We start from the raw sequence: 25074 nt of genomic DNA, 5'->3' as shown, positions 1-25074 counted from the left end.
CGCACCCGCCGGCCCCGGGCCGGGCACTGGCAGCCGCTGGGTGCGGGGGTGACGCGGTGGCACGCACGCTTCGCTCCCCCCGGTAACGACGGGTAGCGCCGGGCCGGGCCGAGCCCTCGGGCAGCTGCACCGCGCGGCCACGGCCCCGCACACCGCGCCCCGCACACCGCGCCCCGACGGCCCCCGACGGCCGAAGCCGCTCCGGTCGGACGTCACCGCGGTGACCGTCGGCGTCTGCGCAGCGCCCTCGGGGAGGAGCTCTGCGCGACGGGGAGCGGTGCGCGTCTGCCCCACTCTGCGCGGGTGCGCTCCGCGCCGGGCTGCGGCCGCGGGGCGGGGCGGGGGGCGCGGAGATGGGGCTCGGGGCGGCCTCTGGGGAACGGGGAGCTCCGGGCCGGGGGCAGCGTGGGCGCTGCAGTCCCTCCGCGTCCCTCTCCGGCAGCTCTGTGGGACGGGAGCAGGGGGCGGGGCGCGGGGGGGCGGAGCGGAGCAGGACCCTCTGCCCTGAGGGGTGCGGGGGGAACCCCGCTGCAGTCAGCGGGGTCTACAGCCGAGGCCCCAAAGCTTCTGACTGCGCCAGTGGGGCCGTGGGGCCGGGTGTGGGGTGCTGGGGGAGCGGAAAAGCGGGAGGGGGGTGCGCAGCCCCCGGTCCTGCAGTGTGTGCGGCGCGTCCCATCCCGGCCTCCCGCTGCCCCCATCCCCGCGGGGGTCGGGTGACCCTGGGGGATTCGGTGCCCCCACCCCCGCCCCCCCCCGTCGAGGCTGCGGGCTCTGCCCGGCGGGCCGGGGCTGCGCGGGCCGGGGGGTGCCGGGTGCCCGCAGCTCTCGCTGCCGCGGGGCCGTTGACAGAAACCGTCGCTCAGAACCTCGTTATCAAAGGCCGAGGGCAGGTAATTGGATTCTGCAAATCCAATCAGGTGCATTAGGCAGGGAGTTCAGTCCATAAGCGGTGCCCAGCCCCCCCCTCGAGCCCCCCGCCCCGCGCCCAGCGGCCGCGCTGCCACGAACCCCCCGGCGCCGGCCGCCTCCGGCGCCCCCCAGCACCGGGACTCGCGGGGTTGGTCCTGGTGTGGGGCTGGTCGTGGTGTGGGGCTAGTCCTGGTGTGGGGCTGGGGGCCCCGCGCTGAGGCCGGGGAAGGGCCGACGGCACCGGGGGCGGCAGCGGGATGGGCACCCCCGGCCCGGAGCGCTGCTGCTCTATGCCACCCCGAGTGCTCCGGACTCAGCACGGTGCCCCCGCGCCGGGCACGGCCCGCCCGCCCCGCACCCCAGGGCCGGGAAAGCCCCCGCAGCGCTTACCAGAAGGAGCCGCCCAGCCCCGCGCGGCGGAAATGGAGCTGAATATTTGAGCAGGTCTCCGCTAAAAGCCCCGGCCCGCCCCGCAGCCCCGCGGAGCTCAGGGGGGCATTAATTATGTATCTGCGGATGGAGCCGCGCGGCCCCGCGGTGCCGGGCTGCAAACGGTCGGTGGGGCGCATCGGTCGCCACTGCAGCCCTCGGCCCCCTCGACCCCATCCCCACGGCACTGCACACCACTCCTCAGCCGTGCTTCTGCCCAGCGTGGCGCTGCCGGCCGTGCCAGGAGGTGTCTGGGCACGAGCAGTGTGAGGTGACAACTGTGCCGGGCACAGAGGTGTGCAATGCAGGGGCACTCGTGCCAGACAGCCCATTGCACCACGAGGGCGTGGGGACGGCACACTCAGGACAGAGTATTGCACGTCCCCAGGTGAGCAATCCCACGCGCAGCTGGGCTCCCCTCGGTGCCCATCCCTGTGGCCCCTTTCCAGGCCTGTCCCGTCCCAGCTGAGCCCCAGCAGCCCCGGGATCACCACCACGGCCACCGCCTGGGTCACGGTCTGACTCGGGTGGCCGAGAAGACAGTGGGGTGAAAGGCTGCATGTGGGCACCACACACGTGGCTGGACATGCCAGGGAGCGTGCAGGGCACGTGTGCTGGAAGCTGCACAGTGAGGAGGTTGCGCTCATGGAGTCATTATGGTCGGAAAGACCACAGAGATCACCTATTCCAACCACCAGCCCGTGGCTCCAGGCCGTGGCACCCGCTGCGACGCTCGGTGCGGTGCTGAGTGCCCACCCTCAGCACAGTGCTGCTGTCGGGGTGCTGCTGGTCCTCAGCCCGGTGCCGGCACGTGGTGCAGGACGGTGCTGGCAGTGAGTGATGCTGCTTGGCCCCAGGGCTGTGCTGGCCCAGCTGTGACCCTCGCAGCCCCCCAGCACGGCCGTCCCTCCCAGGAACTGCTCCTGGCAGGTACAAATGGGGCCGGGCCCTCCCGCGCCCTCCTCAGACACGGGCAGTCACCCCGGCCCCTGCCTCATTTCTCACCGCCCAGCAAGGACGGGGTCGGGGATGGGGCAGGCTCCGACCAGCAGCGGAGGGGCTTTCATGGGTCCCCCCCCGGAGCTCCCGGATTCCCCTCCTGGGCTGGGGGTGATGGAGGACGGAGGGACGTGGGGGGGGGGATGGCTGACAGCTCAGCGACTCACCAGGGGATGCACGGCAGGGCCGGACATGGAACACACGGATGTGGGGAGCAAAGCCAGCCTGGCCAGCCCTACCCAGCCCAGGCATAGAGCCAAAGTGGGCTGACTGGGACGTGGCGGAGCTGAGGCGGCCGGGGCCGAGCCCGGAGCTGTGCCCAGGACCGGGGCTCGGGGAGTGTGATCGGGATGAGGAGGAGCTGGGTGGGCCGGCAGCAGGACCCGGCTAGGCCAGCAGCACCCAGGGCTCGGTGTGACGGGGGTGGTTGTGGCACGCAGGTCGGTGTCGGGCCAACGCAGCTCCACCGGATCTTCCACCGGACGGAGGCGCTCGGTTCCGCACACCCGATCAACGAGCGGAGGTCGCACGGCTCCCGCGGGCACCGTGGGGGTGCAGAGCCCTGCGCCGCCCAGCCGAGCCCGGACCGAAGCAGCAGAGCGGAGCCGCTGCGGGTCCCGGGCCGCCCCGCGCTCCGTGTCCGGCCCCGCTGCCCCCGGCCCCGGTAGCCGTCATCGTGGCTCTGCTCGAGTTTAACGGCACCCCGACCCCGACTCCCCCCCACACACCGCGCCGGGGCCGCCCCGCAGCTCCGGGCGCCCGCTCCGGGTCCCACGGGGCCGCGCCGTCTGCCCGCCCCGGCCCCGGCCCCGGCGGCTCCCCAGGCAGCACTTGTTGCTGGGGATTGCAGCAATAATCGTAACCGTAACGAGCCATTACGGCCGTTAACAGCTTCTGCTTTGCATTAGCGGGGCCGCTCCTTCCCCTCCAGAGCCCTGATCCAATCACCCCCATTAGCGCGGCTCCAGGCTCCGGCTGCTGCGCCGGGGAGACCGCCCGGCCCCGGCAGCGCCCCCCGCCCCCGGCAGCGCCCCCCGGCCCCGCCCCCAAACGCTGCGCCCCGCACCCCCGGCCCCCCGCACCCCCCTGCCCCCCCACACCCAACCCTCCACCCCTCCTGCACACATTCCCCAGCCCCGGGCAGGTGTCTGCCGTGACCACGGCCGGCACCAGGGCCACCCCACGGAGCCCCGGCCCCACACACAGCACAGCAGGGCCCGGGGGTCCTCGTTTCGGGCACTCAGGCCGTCCCTGCTCCAATCGGTGCAACCACACCGCTGAACCCACACCCTCTGCCCCCGACAGCCCCATTCCCTCCCCATCCCCATCCACCCCGGAGCCCCGCTGAGGCCGTTCCCATCGCACTCAGGACGATCTTCCCGCAGGCTGCAGCCCCCCGATCAGTGCCCTTACACTGCCGAACCCACCCTGTGCCCCGAGGCCCCCATTTTCCCCGTCTCATTATCTCAGGCACCTCATTGCCCTCATACCTCATTCCCCGGGACCCCATTACCCATTCCACCCTCAGCCCCCGTTCACCCCAGTGCCCCCATTCATTCACGTGCTCAACCCAGTTCTCCCCATTTTCCCCCAGACACCCCATTCCCCTTAGATCCCATTTCCCAGGACCCCATTATCCTTTCCTCCTCGGCCCCCATTCGCCCCCAGGACCCCACTACCCCTCGCACCCCATTCACCCCAGCAGTGCCCTCACTGACACACACACTCCCCCCATTCGTTCACCCCACTTACCCCCATTCACCCCACTTCATCCCATCCACCCCAGTGACCGCATTCATTCACGTATTCCCCCCCGTTCCCACATTCATTCCCCCCGGTTCACCCCGTTCGTTCCCCTCAGTCTCCGTTCATTCCCCCCCGGCCCCCATTCACTCCCCCTCCCCACCCTCCCCCGCCCCCTCCCGTCCGCGCCGTTCCTGCAGTTATCTGGCGCCCCCTGCCGGCCGGCGGCGGCACCACGCGCTCTCCTATTGGCCGCGGCTGCGCCCTCAAGCCCCGCCCCCCCCCGCCCCCATTGGCTGCCATCGGAGGGGTGGGCCCGGTCATTGCGGGGCTCTGCGCCGCGCCCGGCAGGGGGCGCCGTTCCCTCCCGTCCCAGCATTCCTGGCGCGGCGCGGGGCACGCCGGGAGCTGTGGTCGCGGGGAGCGGCGCCCGGCCCCGCCCCCGGCCCGAACCCGGAAGTGCGCGGGGGCGGAGGAGGTTCTAAGATGGCGTCGCCTCCTCAGGGGGGCCCGATGGCGATCGCCATGCGGCTGCGGAACCAGCTGCAGGCCGTCTACAAGATGGACCCGCTGCGGAACGAGGCGAGCGGCGGCGGGGGGGGCGCGGGGGCGGAGCGGGGGGCGCGAGGCGCGCAGGCGCCGTCCTCGGCATTGTGCGCATGCGCACGGCAGGCGGGGCCGGGTGGCCGGGGGCGGGGCCGGGGGCGGGGCTTCGGGTGGAGCGGGCGGGGGCGGGGCCTGGTGCAGGTGTGGGGGCGGGGCCACGGGGGGGCGGGGCTTCGGCACCTGTGCATGCGACGGCATGGGGCCGTGGGGGTGGCAGTCCCACAGCGTGGTGGGGCCGGGGGCTGAGGAGGGTGTGGGGCCGGCTGGGGGGCTGCAGAGGGTGTGGGGCCGGTTGGGGGCTGCAGCGGGTGTGGTGCAGGTTGGGGGGCTGTAGTGGGTGTGGGGCAGATTGGGGGGCTGCAGAGGGTGTGGGGTCGACTGGGGGGCTGCAGTGGGTGTGGGGCAGATTGGGGGCTGCAGAGGGTGTGGGGCAGGTTGGGGGGCTGCAGTGGGTGTGGGGCAGATTGGGGGCTGCAGAGGGTGTGGGGTCGACTGGCGGTCTGCAGTGGGTGTGGGGCCTGTAGGGGGGCTGCAGAGGGTGTGGGGCAGGTTGGGGGGCTGCAGTGGGTGTGTGGTGGGTTGAGGGGCTGCAGTGGATGTAGGTCAGGTGGGGGGGCTGCAGAGGGTGTGCGGCAGGCTGGGGGGCAGCAGCGGGGTACCCATGGTGTGGGGCCGGTGACGGTGCCGTGTCACTGCAGGAGGAGGTGAAGGTGAAGATGAAGGAGCTGAACGAGCACATCGTGTGCTGTCTGTGCGCCGGGTACTTCATCGACGCCACCACCATCACTGAGTGCCTGCACACCTGTGAGTGCTGCAGGGCCGCGCGCTGACGTCCCCCCGCGCCCGGCCTGCCCCGCTCATCTCCCCTCCCCTGCCCTCAGTCTGCAAGAGCTGCATCGTGAAGTACCTGCAGACCAGCAAGTACTGCCCCATGTGCAACACCAAGATCCACGAGACGCAGCCGCTGCTCAACCTGAAGCTGGACCGCGTCATGCAGGACATCGTGTACAAGCTGGTGCCCGGCCTGCAGGAGAGTGAGTGCTCAGAGGGCGGTTTGTGCTGCAGGGATGGGTGTCAGGAACAGCCCCGCGCTCAGCATCCCGTGGGCCGGGCTCTGAGTGACGGCGCAGCGACAGCGAGTGGTAGTGGTGAATGCAGAGTGGTGCGTGGGGGGGAGTCCCGATCAGCCCCCGTCACTCAGGATGGGGAAGGGGACGGCGCTGGGGACGTGTCTAGAAATGTCAGCTCGCTCAGCACAGCGTGCAGGCAGAGGGGCTCTGAGTGCTGTCATGGAGGGATGGGGACGTGCCCGTGCTGGGGTGGGAGCACGGCAAGCGTGCGGGGTGGGTCACGGCCCTGCAGCCCGGAATGCAGGAGGGGATCTGAGGGATGCTGACAGCAGGGATGGGGGACTGCGGGGCAGCTCATGGCTTCTACCGGGCCTCCTTCAGAGCCGGGAGATGGGTGAGGGGCAGCCGGGGACCACCAGCCCTGGGCACTGTGGGGCTGGGAGCCCTCAGAGGCCGGGGGGCGGCTCAGCACCACTCTGCTCTCGCCCACAGGTGAAGAGAAGAGGATCCGGGAGTTCTACCAGTCCCGCGGCCTCGACCGGGTGACGCAGCCCAGCGGCGAGGGTGGGTGGGCGTGGGGGCGGGCTGTGGGGGCGCGGGGGGGGGGCAGCGGGCAGAGTGCTGGCAGCTGAGGGCTCACTGCTGCTCCCTTCTCCCAGACACGGTGGGGGGTGACCCCATGGGGCTGCCCTACAGCACCTTCGACCACTCCCGCGCCCACTACTTCCGCTACGACGAGCACGTCTCGCTGTGCCTGGAGAAGCAGAGGTGAGTGCTGCGGTTGTGCTGCGCTGCCCCTCGCTGTGGGTACGAGCAGAGAGCGCAGGAGAGGGACCACGTGGGCACCACAGCTCCCGTATGGTTGCCCGCACCGTTCCCAGGCTGTAGGGCTGCGCAGCCCCCCCTGCAGAGCTCTGCCTCCTCCTTCCCTCCCCCCCCCCCCCCATCGCCCCTTCCTGGCGGGGTGAGCGTTAATAAATGCAGCGGAGGGCGCTGCGCAGCTGCCTGCCGGCTCCTGACAGCAAAGTCAATAAGCGGCAGCGCTGGGAGCTGCGCTGGGATCGATGGCTGCAGCTCAGCTGCCAGCCCAGCCACGTGCCTGCCCTGCTGCCGCCCCGACGGGGTGCTGGGATCGGGGCAGCCCCCACCTCCAGGGTGGGATGAGAGCCGTCGGGGCTGTGTGCCAGACCGTGCCCAGGGGGAGGGCAGCAGGGTTACGGCCCCTGGGCACGCGCAGGAGCCCCCGGGCTGCCCCTTCTCTTTCCTTTGCAGCTCCAGCAAGGACAAGAGCAAGGCTGTTCTGCAGGTGAGCGTCTGGGAGCTGTGGGCTCTGCCCTGGGGCCAGCTGTGTGCTTTGGGGCGCCCCCAGACCACGGGTTGGTGCGGTGTCCCATGGCAGCTGCAGACGTTGGACATGTGGGGCCCAGTTCTGCCCCACGGAGCACTAACCCTGCCCCGATTGCTCTGCCCTTTGCAGCAGAAGTACGTGAGGTGCTCCGTGCGGGCGCAGATCCGGCACCTGCGCAGGGTCCTCTGCCACCGCCTGGGGCTGCCGCTGCAGCACGTGAGTGTGGGGGGGGTGGGGGGGTGGGAGCAGGGGGCTGTGAGCTCAGGCTGATGGCACAGCCCTGCCCACAGGTGCAGATCCTGTTCAACGGCGAGGCGCTCCCTGACCACATGACAATGAAGCAGCTGTGGCTCTCACGTTGGTTTGGCAAGGTGGGTGTCGAGGTGGGACCCTGCAGCAAGGGGGGAGAGGGGCGGGGGCTGAGGCCACGGAGCAGGGAGGTGTCGAGTCAGGGATGATGGATGCTGCTCGTTGTAGCTGTGATTGGGCTGTGCTCGTGGCAGGGCAGCAGCTCTGCGCAGGACGGAGCACGGCGGTGCAGCGGGTCAGAGGGGCGTCCCAGGAGGGGTGGGACAAGTTCATGGAGCAGCCCCAGCGCTGAGCACGCTGCCCTGGGCCACAGGCAGAGAGCAAGGGGGTGCTGGGGGGGGCAGGGAGCAAGGGGGGGAGATGCCGAGGGGGCAGTGAGGGGGAGGGTGCTGGGGGGGCAGGGAGTGAGGCTGCCGAGTGCTGGGGGGTTGCTGCTGCCCTGACACCCCCTCCTTGCCCTGCAGCCCGCACCGCTTCTGCTGCACTACAGCATCAAGGACAAGAGGAGGTAGGGGCTGGGGGTGGGTGCTGCCCCCCCCCCCGCAGCACAGCCCTGCTCCTGCCCCCACCCCGCTCCCTTTAACTTAATACCCCCTCCCGCTCGAATTTATTTTTTGAATAAAACTGTTGAAAATCCATCACACGTCCTTTATGGGGGAAGGGGTGGCACATATGAGGCTGGGGGTTCTGCGGGGGTCCTCCAGGGGGAAAGTTGGGGGAGGCATCCCGCTAAGTCCCCTCCCCACCCACACCTTGGGATGTAGGGCTGCGGGGGGGTCAGCGCCCCCCAGTATGAGTGCTGGGAGCGGGGGGGGTACAGCACTGAGGCACGGGGACACACCACAGGTTGTGTTCAGGGGGGTGAGGGGACGCACAGTGGGGTGCAGCACCATAGAGGGTGGGGGGGGTGCAGAGGTACGGGGCCATGGGGTGCAGCGCGGGGGTTCCTGTGGGGTGCAGCACCGCGCTTTGGGCTTCAGTAGTGCGGCTGCATTGCGGCCTGGGGCGGTGCCGGGGGGCTCAGGGCCCGCAGCCCCCTCCCCTTCCCTCCCGCCCCCCGCCGCCCCTCTCGGCCGCGGCTCCGATCCATCACCGTCGCGGCCGCCTGGCGCACGGCCCGGCCCGCCCCCCCCGGTGCCAGAACGCCGCCGAGGAGCGGCGGGGGGGGGGTGGGGGGTGGCACGGCTGTCGCCTCAGCCCCCCGCTGCCCGCGCACAATGAGCCGTAATACAGCCACGGGCCCTCGGATCGCCCGCGCGGGGCGGCCCCCCCCGCATCGCGCCTCATTACCGCTATGGCGGGGCAGCGCTCGCCGCCATCTGCGGCCGCCGGTGGGGGGCGGAGGGGGGGGCGCTCAGCTGCCGGCGGGGAGCGGCGCGGGGCCGGGCGGGAGGAACAGGTGCCGGTGCCCCGGGAGCGGCGGAGGCGCGGCGGCCGCCCGTCCCGTCCCGTCGGGGCACCCCAACGCCGGGGCCGCCCCCACCCCCGCCCCGCTCTGACCCCGCGCCGCGGCGGGGGGATCCGGTTACCGGCGCGGCCGCCCCAGCTGTCGGCCATCCCTCACGCGGCCGCCGCGAAGGACGTGGGGAAATGCGGGCAAAAAGCGGCCGAGGGTGGGGGGGCGGCTCGGGGGGAGCTCACCCGACGGGGAACGGGGCCGCGGGGTCGGGCTGGCGGCGGGGGATGGCGGGGGCGCGGCGGGGCCGCCCGTGTCTGTCAGCAGCGGCTCTGGGGCCGCTCGCCCGGCGCGGAGCAGGAAGAGGAGCCCGGCGCTCCCCCGCACGTCCCGCGGCCCCACTTATCAGCGCGGGGCTTAATGCAAACCAACTGCGCGGGGGGAGAGGGCTGCTGGGGGCTGCGGCGCGGCCCCACCGTCCCGTCGGTGTGCGGGGCTGCGGGACGCGGCGGAGCTCGGGGGTGCGGGATGGCACCGGGCGGCCCCGCACAGCACCCCGCAGTAACGGGGCGCGGTGGGGCGCGGGGAGGGGCGGCTGCCGCGATGGGGCGCGTGCCGGGCGCTGCCGTCGGGGCGGCTGTGAGCGGCGGTCACGGCGCTTTGATATCCCGCCCGCACGTCATGCTCCGAGGGGGCTTAATGGCACCGGCTCCAGCCCGGCACAGAGGAAACCCGAGCCCCCCCCACCCCCCGTTCCGTCCGGCCCTAACCCGGGGCGCGGCGGGGGCCAGCAGCCCTGCGCGGGGATGCCAGCGCTGCCCCGGTGCTATGGGGCCGGAGCCGGGCCTGCTGCAGCGCCCCATGGCGTGGGGTGCTTGGGGGGCGGGGAACCCAACCCAGAGGATCCGAGAGGGGCCCGGGGCCGGCGATGGGTCTGGGTGGGGATTTGGGATCGGTGGCCACAGCCGCCTCTCTAGGTGACACCGGGCTGGGCGAGGCCGGGGGTCGCAGCAGTGCCGGTCCCGGTGGGTACAGACAGATCCCACCCCCCGCCCCATCTTTGTTGGGGCAGGAAGGCTGAAGTTACAGGGTTCGGCTCAGTCTGCTGTCTGAAGGGCACCGCGGAGCCTCTGGTGAGGCAGTACGGAGGTCTGTGAGGTCTGTGGAAGCTTTTTAATGGTCTCTGCTGAATCGTCGCCGCCTCAGAGCCCGCAGTGTGACCCCCCCGGCGCTCACCTCCACGGCACATCGCTGCCAGAGCTGCTCACACGTTTGGGCTGATCTTCACTGCAGCCCTCGCCCTGCAACAGGAGACACACACACACACACACACACACACACACACACACACACACACACACACACAAGAAAGGATGTATGTAGAAAGATGTATATTTAGAAATCTCAAGGGGGGGGGGGGGGGGGTTCTTTGCTTTTTGAAGCAGCCCCTCGCATTGCTCCTCACCCCCAGCAGTGCCGGGACTGGGCTGAGGGCACAGCCCCATCCTGCCCACTTCCAGCACTGCAAGCAGGAGGGGCTGCAGCACCCACAGACCCCACTCCCCCCAGCATCCCTACAAAGGCACAGTGGAACCAGGCTGCAGAAATACTGGGCAGGCTTGGAAAAGCCAAGGGGGGCCAGCAGCCACCCCACAGGGGAACCCGGGGACAGCAACCAGCCCCATGCAGCGCAGTCAGAGCCCAGCAGCACCAACGCTGTGTGCTCCCCACAAAAGCAGAGTGGGACCCAACAGCCCCCGTGCTGCCCCATGGCACTGAAGAAGCTTTGGGGCAGACCCAAAACAAGGCACAGCAGTGCCCACAGCCAGCCCCACAGTGCGTGGGGGTCACTGCTTCGTTAGCATGGCTGGGCCTCCTTAGGGGCAGCCTGGGGCTCTGACAGCCACCCCAAAAGCTTTGGGTTTGGCTCACCCGGACGTGGATGTCCCCACACGTGTCCCACTGCAGGGCTGCGTGGCTGTGGGTGTCACCTCACCGTGTGGGGTGTGGGATTAAGGGTGGGGTGCAGGTTGTGGGAAAGCTGCGGGCAATGGGGGGGAGGAGGGGGTGAACGATTTGGGGCGGTCCCGAGCAGTGCAGGAGTTGGACTCCGCGATCCTCGGGGGTCTCCCCCAGTTCGGGATATTCGGTGATTTTGTGATTCTGTGACATCGCTGCTCCCGGTGTGCCACGGCCCCGGAGCACCTCATCCTGCTGCCCCCCATCTCTGCGCTCACTGCCCCTTCCCTGCAGCACCGCGGGTGGGTGACGGGTGGTGCAGAGGGTCCTGCGGGGGCCCGGGGGCGGCCGTGGGGCCGCGGGGCCTCCAACAAAGACCTGACGCAATGTGCTCGGGAGCCCTCTCAGACCCCGTCCCCATCCCACCCCCCATCCCACAGGCAGGCACAGGATGCTGTCCCCGCAGCTCGCGGTGCTGGCACTGCTGTGCCTCCCCGCGCCCTCCCCGCACGTCTCCGCACCGCCAGCCCGGCTGCCCGCACGCACCGCAGCACACAGCGGGGTTGGCGGCGCCTCCTGCGGGCGGACGGGGGCAGAGCGGAGCGGCGGGAGGAGAAGGGGGGGTGGGGGGGGCGAACGGGGCCGCCCCGCTCGCATCCCGCACGGCGGCCCACCCCGCTCGCACGCGTGGAGGCGCGGACATCCCCCGCGGGCACCCGGCTGTCACGGGGGGAATGAGCTGTCACGTCGGAGCGGGGAAATTACCCCGTAACGAGGCGCGCCGCAGATCGGGCTAATGAGAAAATCAAAACACAATTTAATTCCTGTCACCGCCTGATCGTCTTTAAACGACGCCGAGCGGTTCCGGCGGGTCCGCACGCTGTGCCGCCGCGATCCCCCGCGCTGCGCCCGGCCCGGGGGTCCCGCACGGCCCCGCGGAGTTCCCCGCCCGCTTCCCCGGGATGTGGGCACGGGGCTGGCACCGGGACGCCGTGGGAATGCAGGGCGGGGGGGCGGGGGGGGCACCTTCCTGCGGACGGAGGGGCCGCGCAGCCCCGTGGGACGCGGCCGCGGAGCGTGGGAACGCGGCTCTGAGCTCTCCCGGCACGCGGCGTCAGCGCGGAGGGGTGGGAACCCCGAACCTCCCGGCACCCCCCGCCTCCCCCCGGCCCGGGCCGGGACCCCCGACCCGGCGGAGAACGAACCCGGGAGTTGTGGGCGAGGGGGCGGGGAGGGCTGGAAACGGGGCGCCGGGACCGGCACCTCCGGACCCCTCTTCCCCAGCGCCGCTCGGGAGCTCCGGGGGGGCGGGGGGGCGGCGGAGCGGGAGGGCACCCCCTCACCTTCCCCGGTTTATCTTGGACGGCGGCGTTTCCTCCGGCTCTTTGTTTGCTCGGCCGCCCCGCCCTGCCTTCCTGCGTGCCGCCGGGCGCGGGGGGGCGATGCGCGCCGGGACGCCGCGGGGCCGCCGCCCCGGAGAGCCCCACCGGGCTCCGATGGCCGCGAGCGCTGCTGCGCTCCGCACCGCCACCCCCGCGCACGACAGCGGGGGCACACGGGGCGCGCAGGGACCGCACACACGGGATGCACGCGTGCGATGCGCGCTGCGGTGCAGGCGCGGGGCGCGGTAGATGCGGGGTGCGCGCAGGGTCGGCTGCCACCCACGGCCCCATCGCCCCGCGCGCAGCGCCGGACCCGCCGGCCCCCGTCGTTGTGGCCACGGCCCTTTGAAGTTGGCGAGACTTCCTGCCCCGAGCTTTTATGGCCCGATCTGTCTGCGCCGCGCGCTTCCCTCGCCCATAAATCATTCGGCGCGGGGGGGGGTCGGGGCGGTGAGCCCCGGTCCCGCAGAGGGCACCGCCGGGCCCCGCGCTGCCGTGAGAGCCGCCCGGTACCCGGGGACCCGCTCGGTACGCGGGCAGCTCCTGCGTGGAGTACGGGGAGACCCCTCCTGTCCCCCCCTGCGCGATCCGGGGCACGGACGGGGGCTGTCAGCGCCCGGCACGGGGCAGGCAGGGGGGCAATAACACGGGCAGCGGTTAACGAGGGGCCGCGAGGTCAGGCGTTGGGGACGCGCAGGTAGCGGTGAGCGCCGTGCGGGGCTCGGAACCCCCGAGGCGCGGGCGGTGGGATCGGGGCAGCCCCGCAGGCTCCCCCCGTCCCGGGCCCGACGCTTCCGCGGTGACTCAGCGCGGGGGGCTCCCGGCTCGATTACCTTCGCTATTCAGAGCGTTTCCTGGGTTTATTGTCTGCCCCTCTTGTCCCACCTTCCCCGCAGGAAGCCCCGTCCCAACGGAACGGCTCATGCCCAGCAGGACGGCGCTCCGGGCGGTGGGGGGACGCGGGGGCAGAGCCCGCAGCTCCGCTCCCAGCCTCCCCCACCCCCGGCATCGCGCTGGGACGTTCTCCCCACGGGCAGCTCCGGCCCCACACGGGGTCCGGCCGCGCTGTGCCCCGCGGTGCGCAGGGGGGGGTGAGCACACAGGGAGCGGCCCAGCGGAGCGGGGGGACCCCTGGGCCGGGAGCCGCCGCCCCCCACAGCCCCACCCAGGCTGCCCCGCGTCCCCGACCCGGCGCAGGGCGAGGCTGTGCCACATGGCAGCGGCCGGGCGGGAGGAAGAAGAGCCGTCGCAGAGGAAGCCCCATCCTTCCTCCCGTTCCCGCTCCTGTTCCCAGCCGGGCTCTATTCTTAGCCCCGGTCTGTCCTGCATCCTCCTTGCCCAGCCAAGGGCCGGCCGTGCTGCCCAAATGGGGGCAAAGAGCGTGGGGACCCCGCCAGGCGCTGTGCGGGCCGTGCCGTGCTGCTCTGTGCCACACGACCCTCCCGGCCCAGCGTGCAGGTGGGGTCTGACCAACCCCGTGCTGGTGCAGGATCAGACCGCCCGGCCCAGCAGCCTCGACCTCTGTGCAGACCTCCAGCCCTTCCCGGTGGACCCTCACCTGTCCCACCCCTGTCCCCATCCCATCTCTATTCGGTCCCCATTCAATTCCGATCCCCATCCCCATCCCATCTCCTTCCACCCCCATCCCATCCCATCCCCATCCCAGCCCATACTCCCACACGGAGGATGTGAGGAGGAAGAGGAGCCCCGTGGTGACAACGGGGCTGTGGGACGGTGGGGACGGAGCAGAGGACAGCGTGGCCGAGTGCGGGGACAGAGCTCTGCGTGTGACAGCGCCCTCGGTCCCACCCCCCGGCTATGGAACCGCCGCTGCGGAGCGGCGTGATGGACGGCCCCGCACCCCCACATCCCGGCCGCGGTGGGGTCACCGCACACAAAAGGAGGGGCACAACGGCCCCACAACCCCACAGCCCCGCAAACCCACAGTCCCCCCACAGCCCGCAGCGCCACGCATGCCCGCAGTGCAGTGGGTGCACAATGGAGGAGCAGCAGCGCAGCCGCCGCACGCCATGATTAGGGCTCACACGCAATTAGCCGCCAGACGGAGACGCGGCGTTCCAATAACCCGGGAATTGATTTAGGGGGGCGGCAGCGCGGGGAGCAGAGCCCCACTGGCTGTGTAAGGGGGGGGGGGGGGGCACGGGGCCGGGGGGCGCGGGGACCCCCGGGGCTGCGATCTGCTCCCGGCTCTGCACACAGAACCGACAGACCGCGCTTCTCAGATGTCCGCACCCAGCGCTGGTGCACAGACGTTCACGTGTGTGTGTGTATGTGTGTGTGTGTGAGTCTGTGTGTCTGTGTGTGTGTGCGTGCACGCGCGGAGGGCTGCGCACACGGGCGCCGTGACCCCGCACACACAGCCGCTCGCAGTCACAGCCCGGTGCGCACCCGGCTCCGTGCCCGACGTGTGCACACAGCGGCGTGCAGAACTCACACCCGAGCACACGCACAGCGCAGCATGCGGGGATGGGGGTGCGGGGCCGAGCGGGGGGGGCTCTGCGCACAGCCGAGTCCAGAACATCCCCACGCGCTGCCCGGCCCCGGGTGGCCCCACGGCTGGGGGGTGGTCGGCTTTGAGGGGCTGCGGGCAGCGACGGGGATGGGGACGAGGACGCGGCACGGACCCCGCCCGGCAGTCAGCAGCGCAGCCCCCATCCCGAGCCCCTCCCCGCAGAGTGCCCCGGCACGCACAGCCGCGGTCGCCCCGCGGATCGGCAGCGCCGTGGGATGGGGACACCGCGCAGCCCCCCCTTCCCTCCCCCGTTGCCCCGCGTCCCCGCCGCCCCCGCAGAGCTGAATGACAGCCGTGCTGGGGGGCAATCGATGGCCGCCCCCCCCCGGCACCGCGCCCGCCCGCTCGCAGCGCCGCCCCCCCTCCCTCCCCAAGACACCGCTGCCGCGTTCCCCTGAACTTTTCTTTTTAATTAACCTCGCGGCGGCGCGGCCCGGCTGCCTCGTCGGGGTTAATGATATCACTGACCCGCGGCGTGGCGGCCCCCGGCGACCCCCCCCGCCGCCACGCCGCACGCCCCGCGCCGCCACGCGTCCCCCCACCCCCACCCCCCGCACCCTTCAGGACGGTTCCTCTCCCCGGGACGTTTCTCCCCGCTGCCCTCACCGGGGGGGGGGGGGGCGGCCCCCGCATCGCCCCCCCGGCTGCGCCCCGCCGCTCTCCGGCTCCGCAGCTCGGGGCAACGCCAGGGTGCGCGTGGGGTTGCGGGGTACCGGGAAGGCGCGTGGGGTTGCGGGGCGAAGGCGGTGCTCTGCGGGGGGGACACGGGGGCGGATGGGGTTGCGGGGGGTGCGTGGCTGCACCTCCCGACCCCGGAAACGATCCCTCTCTCCCGCTGCTGTGCCGCGGCCGTGGCGGAGCGGGAGGTGGGTCCCGGCCGCTGTGCCCCCTCCCACAGCACCGTCACAGCGCTGGGAGCCGTCCCAGAGCCGGAGGGACCCGACAGGAGTGGCACCTGCGCGTGGCCCCGGGGACGGCAGGACGGGGGGCGGGCTGTGCTGCGGGCAGAGCCCCCCCAGGCCCCGCCGTGCCCGCGGCTTTCACGGCCACCGGAGGAGACCCCCTCCGTCCACACCCGTGAGCGGCGCCCCGAAGGTGACCCCGCGGCCTGCGGGGCCCGACCCGCACACCGCGTCCCGCAGGGAGCCCCGCACCTCGCTGAGCACCGACGCGGCGCCCGTTCTCCGGCCCCGGAGAGGCGCCCGGATCCCCCCGCGGCCGCCGGCCCTCGTCCCACGTGCAGCCCGGGACCCCCCCCGGCCCGCCCCGCTCAGGATCGCCCTCCGCCCTCACCCCGCACTCCCTTATCTCGGGCGGCGCGGGGCTGTCAGCGCCTCAGACGGAGCGTTTCCTCATCGCGTCCCCCCGCGCGGCCCTAATTGGATCCGCATGGCCGCGGGTCGCGGCTCCCAACCCCGCAGCCCTCGGGGGGACCCCGACTCCCCGCTGGTGGCTGCCGCAGCGCGGGGACGCCCCGGGCCGGAGCTGGGAGCCCCGCGGAGCCCCTCCGCCTCGGCCCCCCGTCCCCAGCCGTGGGACTGGAGGTGACACCCGGCCCCAGAGCGGGACGCGGATCCCGTGCCGGGGGGCAGCGCCCCGTGCGTGGGGTGCCGGGCTGCTCCCCACGGCTCCCCCCCGCAGCCCCCAGGAAGGAGCCGCAGCCTCGCGGAGGGGGCCACGCCCGAGTCCATCCCCGGCGCCCCCCACCCCGATCCCGCCCCTCCGGGCACGGCGCTGCCCCACCGCCCCTGGGAAAGGGGACGGGGCCGTCCCCGGTAGCCGTGCGCTGACCCGGGGCCAGCGGGGCGCGGGGGCAGCGCGGGGGGAGCGCGGCGTTTGCTCACAGCCGGAGGCTTTGAAATGCAACCCCCCCCCCCGGCCCATTTGGCGGGAGTTTGGCCCGGGCCCATATGGAGGCCCCAGCGGCGGGGGGGGCTCAGGGGGAGGGCGGCAGCTGTGGCCGAGGGCCGACGGCTCCCCCTGACCCCACGGCACCGGGCGGGGGGTCCCACACGGAGCCGTGGGCACGTCCAGCTCCGTGAGTGCCCGCGCTGTGCACCTGCGGCCGAACCCCGTGCGGGAGCCCCCGCTCAGTCCCCACGCTCACACCCCGCACTCACCTCCCACGTTCGGCCCCACGGCCCTTTGCCCGCTCCTGCTCTTCGCCTCCCCATCCCTCCCAGCCCCCCCCCCCCCGGGCTCTCCGCTTAATTAAGCCGCGGGGCCGTGCGCCGAGGTCAGCGCGTTAATGAATCCATCATTAGCCGACACCCGGACGGGGATCCCCGCGGACCCCCCGCGTGCATCAGCGCACCCCTCGAGGGGGGGGGACCCGCGGCCGCACGGCGTTTATTGCCGGTAATTGTCGGGTCTCCCCCCCGCCCTGCACCGCGCACGGCCCCGGCGCTCCCCCGGCACTGCCCCGCGCGCCCCCGCCGCTGACAGTTTAATTTCGCACCGCGCCGTTCCCCTTATTAAAGGGAAATTCATTTGCAAGCAATTTCCATGTGCGAAGCGCCGCGCGCTCCGAGCCGCGGGGGGGGCGGCCGTAATTGAATCAGAGCCGCGCGGTTCGTCACGGCCCCGCGCCGCGGAGATGGAGCCGCTGAATAATGGATCGGGGGCGGCGCGGTGCTCCGCGTAACCGAGTTATAGGGGCCGCGCCGCCCCCCGGCCCTAATCGCGTTACCGCGGCACGGGGAGCCGCGCCGTGCGGGCACCGGGTGTGGGGCGGGACCGCTGCGGGATGGGGGCTGGGGGGGATGGGGGGCACGAGCAGGGCAGGGGGCACGCGCATGGTCACGTACCCCGTGTGTGTGTGCGCACACCCCGATACACACACACACACACACACACACACACCCCGGCACACGCACAGCACCCGCGCTGCAGGCAGCCCCGGCCGACCAGGCCGCAATGGGGGCACCCACGGGATCGGTGGGGCACCGCAGTTCCACCCCACTGACCGACGTGCCGGACGCCACACGGGCGCTGTTAGCTCTGTACCGGGGCACACCCCGCAGGCCCGGCTCGGTGGACCCCCCCGTGCCGTGGGGCCGCCGTCGGGGCGCGGCTCTGGGCGGGACGCCGATCCGAGCCCCTTTGTGTCCCCCACCCCGTGTCCCGCTTTGGGGTGAGGGGCACTTCCACGCTGTTCCCTGCAGCGGGGACCGACGTTTCCCACCGGCGCGCTCCCGGTTCCCCTCTGAGGGTCTGCTGCGCCCGCCCCCCCACTGCCGGGCCCGGCCCTGTCCCCCTGCCCCGCTGCCTCCCGCCCTCACGACCCCGGATCGTATGGAGCGTATGGAGCTGGGAGGGGGGGGGGCGGATTCGTGGTCGCGGGGCCACAGCGAACCCCGAGCAGCAATTCCCGGTGCGTGTTACGGGACATGGGGTGGGCCGGGGCCGAGCCCTCCTGCGGGGCCGAATGCGGGGCCAGGAGGGCGCAAGCGAGGGGGTGCGCGGGGCCCCCCCGGCGGGGCTCATCCATGGGCACACGGCAGCGGTGGGCGCACGGGGGGGCGGCGCGGGGGTCTCCCGTCTGAGCCTCGCGGAGACGTTCCCGGAGCGACGTTCGAACCTCTCCGACATCGGTTCCGTGTCGCTCCGAGGGCCGCTGTTTCCCCCCCCCCCCCCCCCTCGGCTTTCATGGCTCCGGCTGCTGGGAAATTTCAAGGTTGGATTTGTCTAACTCCGATTTCCAGCCGCGGGATCGCGTTCTGCCTTTGTCAGCAACATCGGCAGCCGCCCCCCCCCCCCGCCCCCCGCTCCCCCTCCCAGCGGCTCCCCCCCAACAGCACCGACACACGCGGGTCCCCCTGCACCTGCTCCCCCCGCTCCCTGCCCGCAGGTTCACTTTCTGTCATCGCCGCGGTCACCCCCGCCCCGCTGGCGGTGCCCCCCCCGCCCCCTCCCCACGTGCGGGGCACGGCGGGTGTGACTCCCCCCAAAGGTCCCCAGAGGCGTTGGGTGCGGTGCCACGTCCTGACCCCGCGCAGCCCCGCAGCGCTACAGAGCTCTCCCCCCACTCGGCCGGAACGTCCCCCTTCCAATCCCCCCACACCGCCCCGCGCTCCGGGGACCCCCCCACGCCCTTTCCCTCCCCTCTTCCCCGCGGACCCCACAGCACGTACCCCCCCCCCCCCCCTCCGCGCCGTCCCCGGGGACGCGCCGTGAGGACGTGGCGGAATGGGGACGAGGGCTGCGGGACCCTCCGGGCGACGCGGCGGCTCCGGTCCCAACGGCGGGATGCGGTGCGGGTGCCGGCGCCGGTGCGGGGCTCACCTGCGTGTGCGGCCGTCCCCGCGCCTTTACGAGCGGTCGGGATCGCGGCGCGATTTGTACCGCGGGTTTACGGTCGGGCCGCGCTCTGAAACCCAAAACCCGGAGCGGCCCTAATCACTGCCAGACGCGGCGGCCCCGCGCTTTTATGGGCGGGTTGGAGCAGGGGAGATAATAAATTTCTGCGACGGCAAAACCCCGCCGGGCCGGGCGCGGGGAGGGGGGGGGGGAAGCGGGGGGCGAGGAGCCCTTAACCCCGGGGCGCGGGGAGGAGGTGCGGTGCTGCGTCCCGGTGCGGGAGTCCCGACCCCCCCACAGCCGCCCCCTCCCGGGGCCGGAGCGGTGCGGACCCCCCCACACCCCTCCCTCGCCGGTACCTCCGCCCCCGCGGCTCCTCCCCCCGCCGGCGCCCCGTTATCCGCCCCGGCCCCGCGCCTTTAAGGCCGCAGCACCGGAGCTCCGTGCCCGCTCTCGGCGCCGCGAGGCCGAGCGCTCCGCCGCCGCCGCCGGGCCCCCGCCGAGGGGGCGGGCAGCCACCGGGCCTTTAAGCGCGGCCGCGGCCGTCGCGGGGCCGCCGATGCGCGGGAGGGGACAGCGGCGGCGAGGGGCGATCCGCCGCCGCCCCCCGGCAGCATGAGGCGGGCGCGCCGCTGAGCGGCCCCGGCAGCACCGGGCGGCCCCGGGCCGCGCCATGACCTCGGCGCGGGAGGCGGCCGCGACCCCCCCGCTGCCCGAGGAGCGCCGCCGGGCCGCGCTGGAGCAGCTGCCGCCGCCCGCGCACTGCAACAAACCGCTGACGCCGTTCGGCATCGAGGACATCCTCGCGCGGCCCTCCCCCCCCGCGCACGGCGCTCCCCCGGCCCGGATCCCGGAGAAGGCGGCGGGCCCCGCACCGCCCCGCACCGCCCCGTCCTCGCCGCTGTGCGCGCTGGAGGAGCTCGCCAGTAAGACGTTCCGCGGGCTGGAGCTGAGCGCGCTGCGGGCGGCCGAAGGTACGGGCGGGGCGCGGGGCAGGTGCGTGCCGGCGGGCGGGGGGCGGCGGCGGCGGGGCGCGGGGCGCGGGGCTCTCCGCTCTCCCCCCGCCCGGCTCCGGTAAGTCGTGGTCGGGGCCGCCCCGGGACGGGCGCGGGAGGGGCGCCGTTACCGGGAGCCGCGCGGAGAGAGCCGCCGCCGGGCCGAGTCTCGCCGCCCGCGGTACCGAGAGCGCCGGATCGCACCCCCGGCGGCCCCGGAGCTTCGCCGGAGGCGGCGGCCCCGCGGCCGCCGCGGATCCGTTACCGAGCACGGGGCGGAGCGGCCTCGGATCGCTCCGTCGGTAACGAAAGCACTCAACGAAAGCCGCCGCCGCGCCGTGGTTTTCCCGCAGTCCCGGCTGCGATTGGGTTCCCCGGTTCGGGACGCGCCCGTCCGCCGGGCCCCGCCGCGCTCCGCGCTCCTACCGCAGAAATCCCGTTTGCGCGGAGAAGGCCCAACGGCTCCCGGTACCGCCCGGAACGGCCCCGCAGCGGCTCCGCGCAGCCCCGGCCGGCCGCGGCCCCTCCGAGCGCTCCGGGCTGCCCCGCGGCACCGCCCGACCGCCGCCGGCACCGAACGGATACGGAACGCGGCGCCGTTGTGCGCTTAACGGGAAATCGCTGCGCGGACGGACGGACGGACGGGCGATAAACGGAGACCGCCGCCCGGAGCGCCGCGGACGGACGGACCGCTCGGGACTTCCGAACGAACGCGTATCTCCCGCAGCGTGGCGGACGCGCGGACGGAGCCCGGAGCGATCGCTGCGTTTGCGGTTAACGAAAAATGCCGTTAACGGAGGGAGTCGCGGACGCGGAAGGACAGATCAGAGCTCCCGGCATTAGCGGAGAAAGCCGCGCACGGAGCGGCACGGCGGCAATTAGCGAAAATGAAAGGATCGTTACGCGGACAGCGGCAAAAAAACCCGAGCGGGACGGACACGCGGACGGAACCGGGACCGCCTCGGGCTCCTTTCGGCGACGAACGAATACCGACCGCTCGGGCGGACGCACGGTCGGAGCCGTTCCGGACGGCCTCGGCTCGGCGCTGCGGGGCTCGGCGGGACAGCAGAAGGGCTTCGGGGCCGTTCGGAGCCGCGGGCGGTGGGAGCCGTTCCCGAGCGCGGAGCGGAGCGGCCGCGTTGGGCTCCGCACGGCGCACCGAAGCTCTGTGCCGGGTCGGGGCTCGGAGCTCCGCCGCGGCCGGGAGCGGTGACGGCACGGAACGGAGCGGCGGTCCCCGGAGCGCTCGGGACGCGGAGCTCCGAACGGCCTCAGGAGCGGAGCCCGCGGGCAGCCCCGACATCGGCACCGTGCTGAGCCCGGCCCGCAGCGGGAGGAACCGGAGCGGAGCCCGCGGGCAGCGCCGGGGCTGTGCGGGGCGGTGGGAAGCGGCGGCCGCGGCCGATGCGCGGCGGAACGGAGCTCCGTGCGATGCTACGAGCGGGGCCACGGCCGGGACCGGGACCGGGACCGGGACCGAGCACGGCACGGCACGGCACGGCCCGGCAATGTAGCGCTCAGCACAGCCCGGCTCGGCCGAGCAAGGCTCGGCTCGGCAATGCTCCTCTCAGCGACGTAACGCTCAGCACGGCACGGCCCGGGTCAGTGATATAATGCTCGGCTCGGCAATACGAAGCTCGGCCCGGCCCGACCCGGCCCGTCTCAGTAATATGAGGCCCAGCACGGCCTGGCTCGGCTCAGTAATCCCATGCTCAGTACGGCTTTGCCCGGCGCGGCTCGGCTCAACAAAATATGGCTCTGCACAGCACGGTTCGGGTCAGCAATATGAGGCCCGGCACGGCTGAGCTCAGCGATACAACGCTCGGCTCGGCCCGGATCGGCTCGGCTCGGCTCAGCTCAGCAATATAATGCTCAGCACGGCACGGCTCGGCACAATAATGCTGGGCTGGGCTCAGTGGCGCAATGATTGGCGTGTTCTGATTCGGCTCGGTACGGCTCGGCAATATAATGCACGGCTCGGCACGGCTCGGCTCGGCGATATAATGCTGGGCCGGGCTCAGTGCTGCAATGCTCGGCTCGTTTCGGCTCGACTCGGCTCGGTTCGGCCCGGCTCGGCAGAATAGTGCTGGGCTGGGCTCGGTGGTGTAACGCTCGGCACGGTGCGGCTCGGCTCAGCAGCGCAGTGCTCGGCCCGGCCCGCTTTGCTTCAAACGGCCGAGTCGGGGCCGACCCCGTTCTGCTCTGCGCTGCCCGGCGGGGCTCCGCGGGCCGATCCCGGTGCCGATCCCGGTGCCGGTTTCGGTGCCGGTTTCGCCGCTCTGACGCCGTCTCCCCCTCCCCCCCCCGCAGGTCGGGACCCTCTGAGCGCCCTCGCGCAGCGCCCGACGTCGAAGAAGCGGCGCAAATCGCGCACGGCGTTCAGCAATCAGCAGCTCTTCGAGTTGGAGCGCCGCTTCGTGCGCCAGAAGTATTTGTCCCCCGCCGACCGCGACCAACTGGCGCAGCGCCTGGCGCTCAGCTCCGCGCAGGTCATCACCTGGTTCCAGAACCGCCGCGCTAAGCTCAAGCGCGACCTGGACGAGATGCGCGCCGACGTGGCCTCTCTGCAGGCGCTGCGGCTGCGGGAGCCCCCCCCGGCCCCCCCCGGCCCCGCCGAGCTGTCCGAGGAGGAGATCGACGTGGGGGCCTGAAAGGGAGGGAGGGCCGGGGGGGGGGGGGGGGGGGTTCGGTGCGGTGCTCCCGTTCTCTTTGTTTCCGCTTTATTTCTCTTTTCTTGTAATTTTATTCCCCCCTCTCCCCCCCGCGTCCGTCCGTCGGCCGCCGCCGGGCCCCGGTCCGCCCCGTGTATATATGTGGAATAAAGGGGACATCTCCTTAACGGGGAGCGGGGCGCGGCGGGGGGCGGGGATGGGGACGGGGGGACACGGGGACGTACGGCCATGGGGATACACAGACACATGGGCACGGACACGGGGACGCACGGACACGGGGACACACGGACATGGGGATGCAGTGATGGGGATGGGGGGGACACGGAACAGGAGAGGGTGACAGAGGGACAGGGGTACACGAGGAGGGGGGATCGGGGACACGGGGACAGACACGGGGACAGACAGACATGGGGACACATGGACACGGGGACACAAAAACATGGGGACATACGGGCGTGGGGATACACAGAGACACGAGAGCACGGGGACGCACAGACACGGGGTCACATGGACAGGGAAACACACGGACACGGGGACTGACAGACATGGGGACGCAGGGATGGGGGTGGGGGGACACGGCGATAGGAGGAGAGGGTGACAGAGGGATAGGGGTACACACACCAGGACACACAGACAGGGGGACACGGGGACGTGGGAACACGGGGACAGACAGACACGGGGACACGGGGACACACGGATACCAGGGCACATGGACACACGGACATACGAACACACGGACATATGAACACACGGACACACAGACACTTCACGCGCCTGTCGGTGTCCGTTTGTCCGCTCCCGCCCCGCCCACGCTCACGCAGGACTCTGCGCACCCCGACAGCCGCCCGTGACGTCATGTTGCGGTGACGTCACACCTCGAGGTCTCCGCCCCCCCCCCCCCCCCTCCCCTCACCGCTCCGGGGGGTGACACGCAGCTGCCGCCCCCTCAGCGCTCCCCGGGGCCGTCTGTCACCGCCCGCCGGTGCCCCCCCCGCAGCCATCCGAACCCTCCCGATCCAATTACAGCGCCGCCAACTTCCGCGCGGGGCCGCTCCGCCGTCATCGCTCCGTTCTTAATTGCATTGTCCCTCCCCTCCCCCAGCGCTGCGGCAGAGGGGGAGGGGGGAAAAAATGAGATTTAGCCCTGAAAGTGCCTTTGAGCGCTCCCCCGCGGGGAATCGCCTTTAATTTGACAGGTAGGAGCGTGCAGGAGGGGCTGCGGGGGGGCTGCGGGGGGCGCGGGGGCTGCGGCTGCGATCCTGCAGCGCCGGGAAGGGATCCGGCCCCGGATGGGGGGGGGGGGGGGGGTCCGGGGCTCCCCGCGTGCAGCCGGTGCTGATACGGGGCCGGATCCTCTGCCCCCCCCGGGGGGATCACGGCGACGCAGAGCCGGGGGGGTTTGCACACGCAGCGGGGTTTGCACACTCAGTAGCGGGGTTTGCACGCAGCTCACAGCGGCCGCTCCCCGACCCGCGGTTCCCGCAGCCGTGACCCCGCAGGGCGGTGCGGAGCCCCCGGAGCGCTCCGGCCGCGGCCGTCCGTTCCACGACGGGTGAGCAAAGCGGAAGGGCCGCCCCCCCACCCCCCCGCCCCGCAGCCGACGGCTCACGTCGGCCCCACGAGCGCCCGACTGTCGCGCAGCCGCAGCGAGGATGCGGAGCGGATAACGCGGGGGGGGGGGGGGGGGTGGGGGGGAAGGGGGGTGGTTTGGCCGTCCCCGCAGCCCCCCGGCCCTCGGGGCCCCCCGCCCCTCCCCCGGCAGGAGGCCGCTCTGGGTGACGCACAGCTCATTCCGTGGGTCTTCTCTCCATCCCCACAGCAGGAACCGGGCCCGGCCCCGCAGCTCCTCCATCCCCCTCTCGATGCCCCCGCCGCGGCCCCCAGCCCACCCCAGCCCACCCCAGCCCTCTCGGCCCCCAACCCCGTCCCGGGGTGCAGCTGATCGGGGTAGGAGCGGCTGCGGGGCCGGGCGGTGTGCAGACCCCCATCACCCCAGGCACGGTGCTTCCCAGCGCCGCACAGAGGGGCTCAGCCCGGGGACGGCCGCGGGTGTGGGATCCCGCATCGGGCACAGAGCCCCGCGCTGCGGCCACGGGTGTCCCCCAATCACCGGCACGGGGCCACGCTCAGCCCCACGTGCACCCACGCACAGCGCGTCCACCCCGATAGCCTCGGGGCAGCTGCTGTGCCATGCCGTGCCGTGCCGTGCCACGCCGTGCTCTGCCATGCCGTGCCGTGCCGTGCCGTGCCGTGCCACGCTGCTGGCCGGGGGACCCGTCAGCCTCACCCCGCGCCTCCCTTCTCCCCATCTCATCTCTTTCCTCTTCCAATTTTCCGGATGATTAACTCCACCGCTGTTTCCTGACAACCTCTGCTGTTGGTATTAATTTCTTTTAACTAGTGATTAATTACTCGCTGTCTCCCG

At 72.5% G+C, this 25074-nt stretch overlaps 3 protein-coding genes, 1 long non-coding RNA gene and 1 other non-coding gene across 7 annotated transcripts; all 5 read left to right on the top strand.

The window, feature by feature from the left end:
• The first annotated feature begins 4535 nt into the window (after positions 1-4535).
• On the top strand, positions 4536-8051 carry PCGF1 (polycomb group ring finger 1). Of its 2 annotated transcripts, none has more exons than XM_040699771.2 (9): positions 4536-4662; positions 5385-5490; positions 5568-5720; positions 6249-6320; positions 6416-6524; positions 7029-7062; positions 7237-7320; positions 7395-7475; positions 7878-8051. In XM_040699771.2, exons 1-9 carry the CDS (start codon positions 4567-4569, stop codon positions 7923-7925), a joined length of 783 nt encoding a protein of 260 aa, XP_040555705.1. In that variant the 5' UTR covers positions 4536-4566; the 3' UTR covers positions 7926-8051. The 2 variants fall into 2 exon arrangements, with proteins under 2 accessions (XP_040555705.1, XP_015128632.1); XM_015273146.4 differs by having other exon boundaries at positions 7234-7320.
• Positions 5491-5551, top strand: MIR12285 (microRNA mir-12285). The gene has a single exon (NR_162057.1). It is a non-coding gene; the product is annotated as a microRNA mir-12285 (primary transcript).
• A 656-nt stretch (positions 8052-8707) lies between the features above and the next one.
• On the top strand, positions 8708-16231 carry LOC121113241 (translation initiation factor IF-2-like). Its single transcript, XM_040700486.1, has 2 exons — positions 8708-9026; positions 15582-16231. The coding sequence occupies exons 1-2, from the start codon at positions 8708-8710 to the stop codon at positions 16229-16231; spliced, it is 969 nt and encodes a 322-aa protein (XP_040556420.1).
• Positions 16232-19431: 3200 nt separating this feature from the next.
• Positions 19432-22816, top strand: LBX2 (ladybird homeobox 2). Its single transcript, NM_001044668.2, has 2 exons — positions 19432-19956; positions 22288-22816. The coding sequence occupies exons 1-2, from the start codon at positions 19656-19658 to the stop codon at positions 22626-22628; spliced, it is 642 nt and encodes a 213-aa protein (NP_001038133.2). The 5' UTR covers positions 19432-19655; the 3' UTR covers positions 22629-22816.
• A 781-nt stretch (positions 22817-23597) lies between these two features.
• LOC112532430 lies at positions 23598-25060 on the top strand. 2 transcript variants are annotated; one of them, XR_003075148.3, is made up of 3 exons: positions 23598-23845; positions 24098-24201; positions 24469-25060. It is a non-coding gene; the product is annotated as an uncharacterized LOC112532430 (long non-coding RNA). The 2 variants fall into 2 exon arrangements; XR_003075147.3 differs by having other exon boundaries at positions 24098-25060.
• Positions 25061-25074: the final 14 nt, after the last annotated feature.

The sequence above is a fragment of the Gallus gallus genome, chromosome 4 (assembly GCF_016699485.2).
Source record: "Gallus gallus isolate bGalGal1 chromosome 4, bGalGal1.mat.broiler.GRCg7b, whole genome shotgun sequence".
Lineage (NCBI taxonomy): Eukaryota > Metazoa > Chordata > Aves > Galliformes > Phasianidae > Gallus > Gallus gallus.
Note: the sequence above shows the minus strand (reverse complement) of the source record. Positions and strands in the feature narration are given on the sequence as shown.

Coding starts and splice junctions, on each gene's coding strand:
- PCGF1 (XM_015273146.4), top strand. CDS start 4,567: ATGGCGTCGCCTCCTCAGGGGGGCCCGATGGCGATCGCCATGCGGCTG. Junction 6,321..6,415: donor GACGCAGCCCAGCGGCGAGG/GTGGGTGGGCGT, acceptor CCCTTCTCCCAG/ACACGGTGGGGGGTGACCCC. Junction 7,321..7,394: donor TGGGGCTGCCGCTGCAGCAC/GTGAGTGTGGGG, acceptor CCCTGCCCACAG/GTGCAGATCCTGTTCAACGG.
- LOC121113241 (XM_040700486.1), top strand. CDS start 8,708: ATGGCGGGGCAGCGCTCGCCGCCATCTGCGGCCGCCGGTGGGGGGCGG. Junction 9,027..15,581: donor CGGGCAAAAAGCGGCCGAGG/GTGGGGGGGCGG, acceptor CCCCTCCCACAG/CACCGTCACAGCGCTGGGAG.
- LBX2 (NM_001044668.2), top strand. CDS start 19,656: ATGACCTCGGCGCGGGAGGCGGCCGCGACCCCCCCGCTGCCCGAGGAG. Junction 19,957..22,287: donor CGCGCTGCGGGCGGCCGAAG/GTACGGGCGGGG, acceptor CCCCCCCCGCAG/GTCGGGACCCTCTGAGCGCC.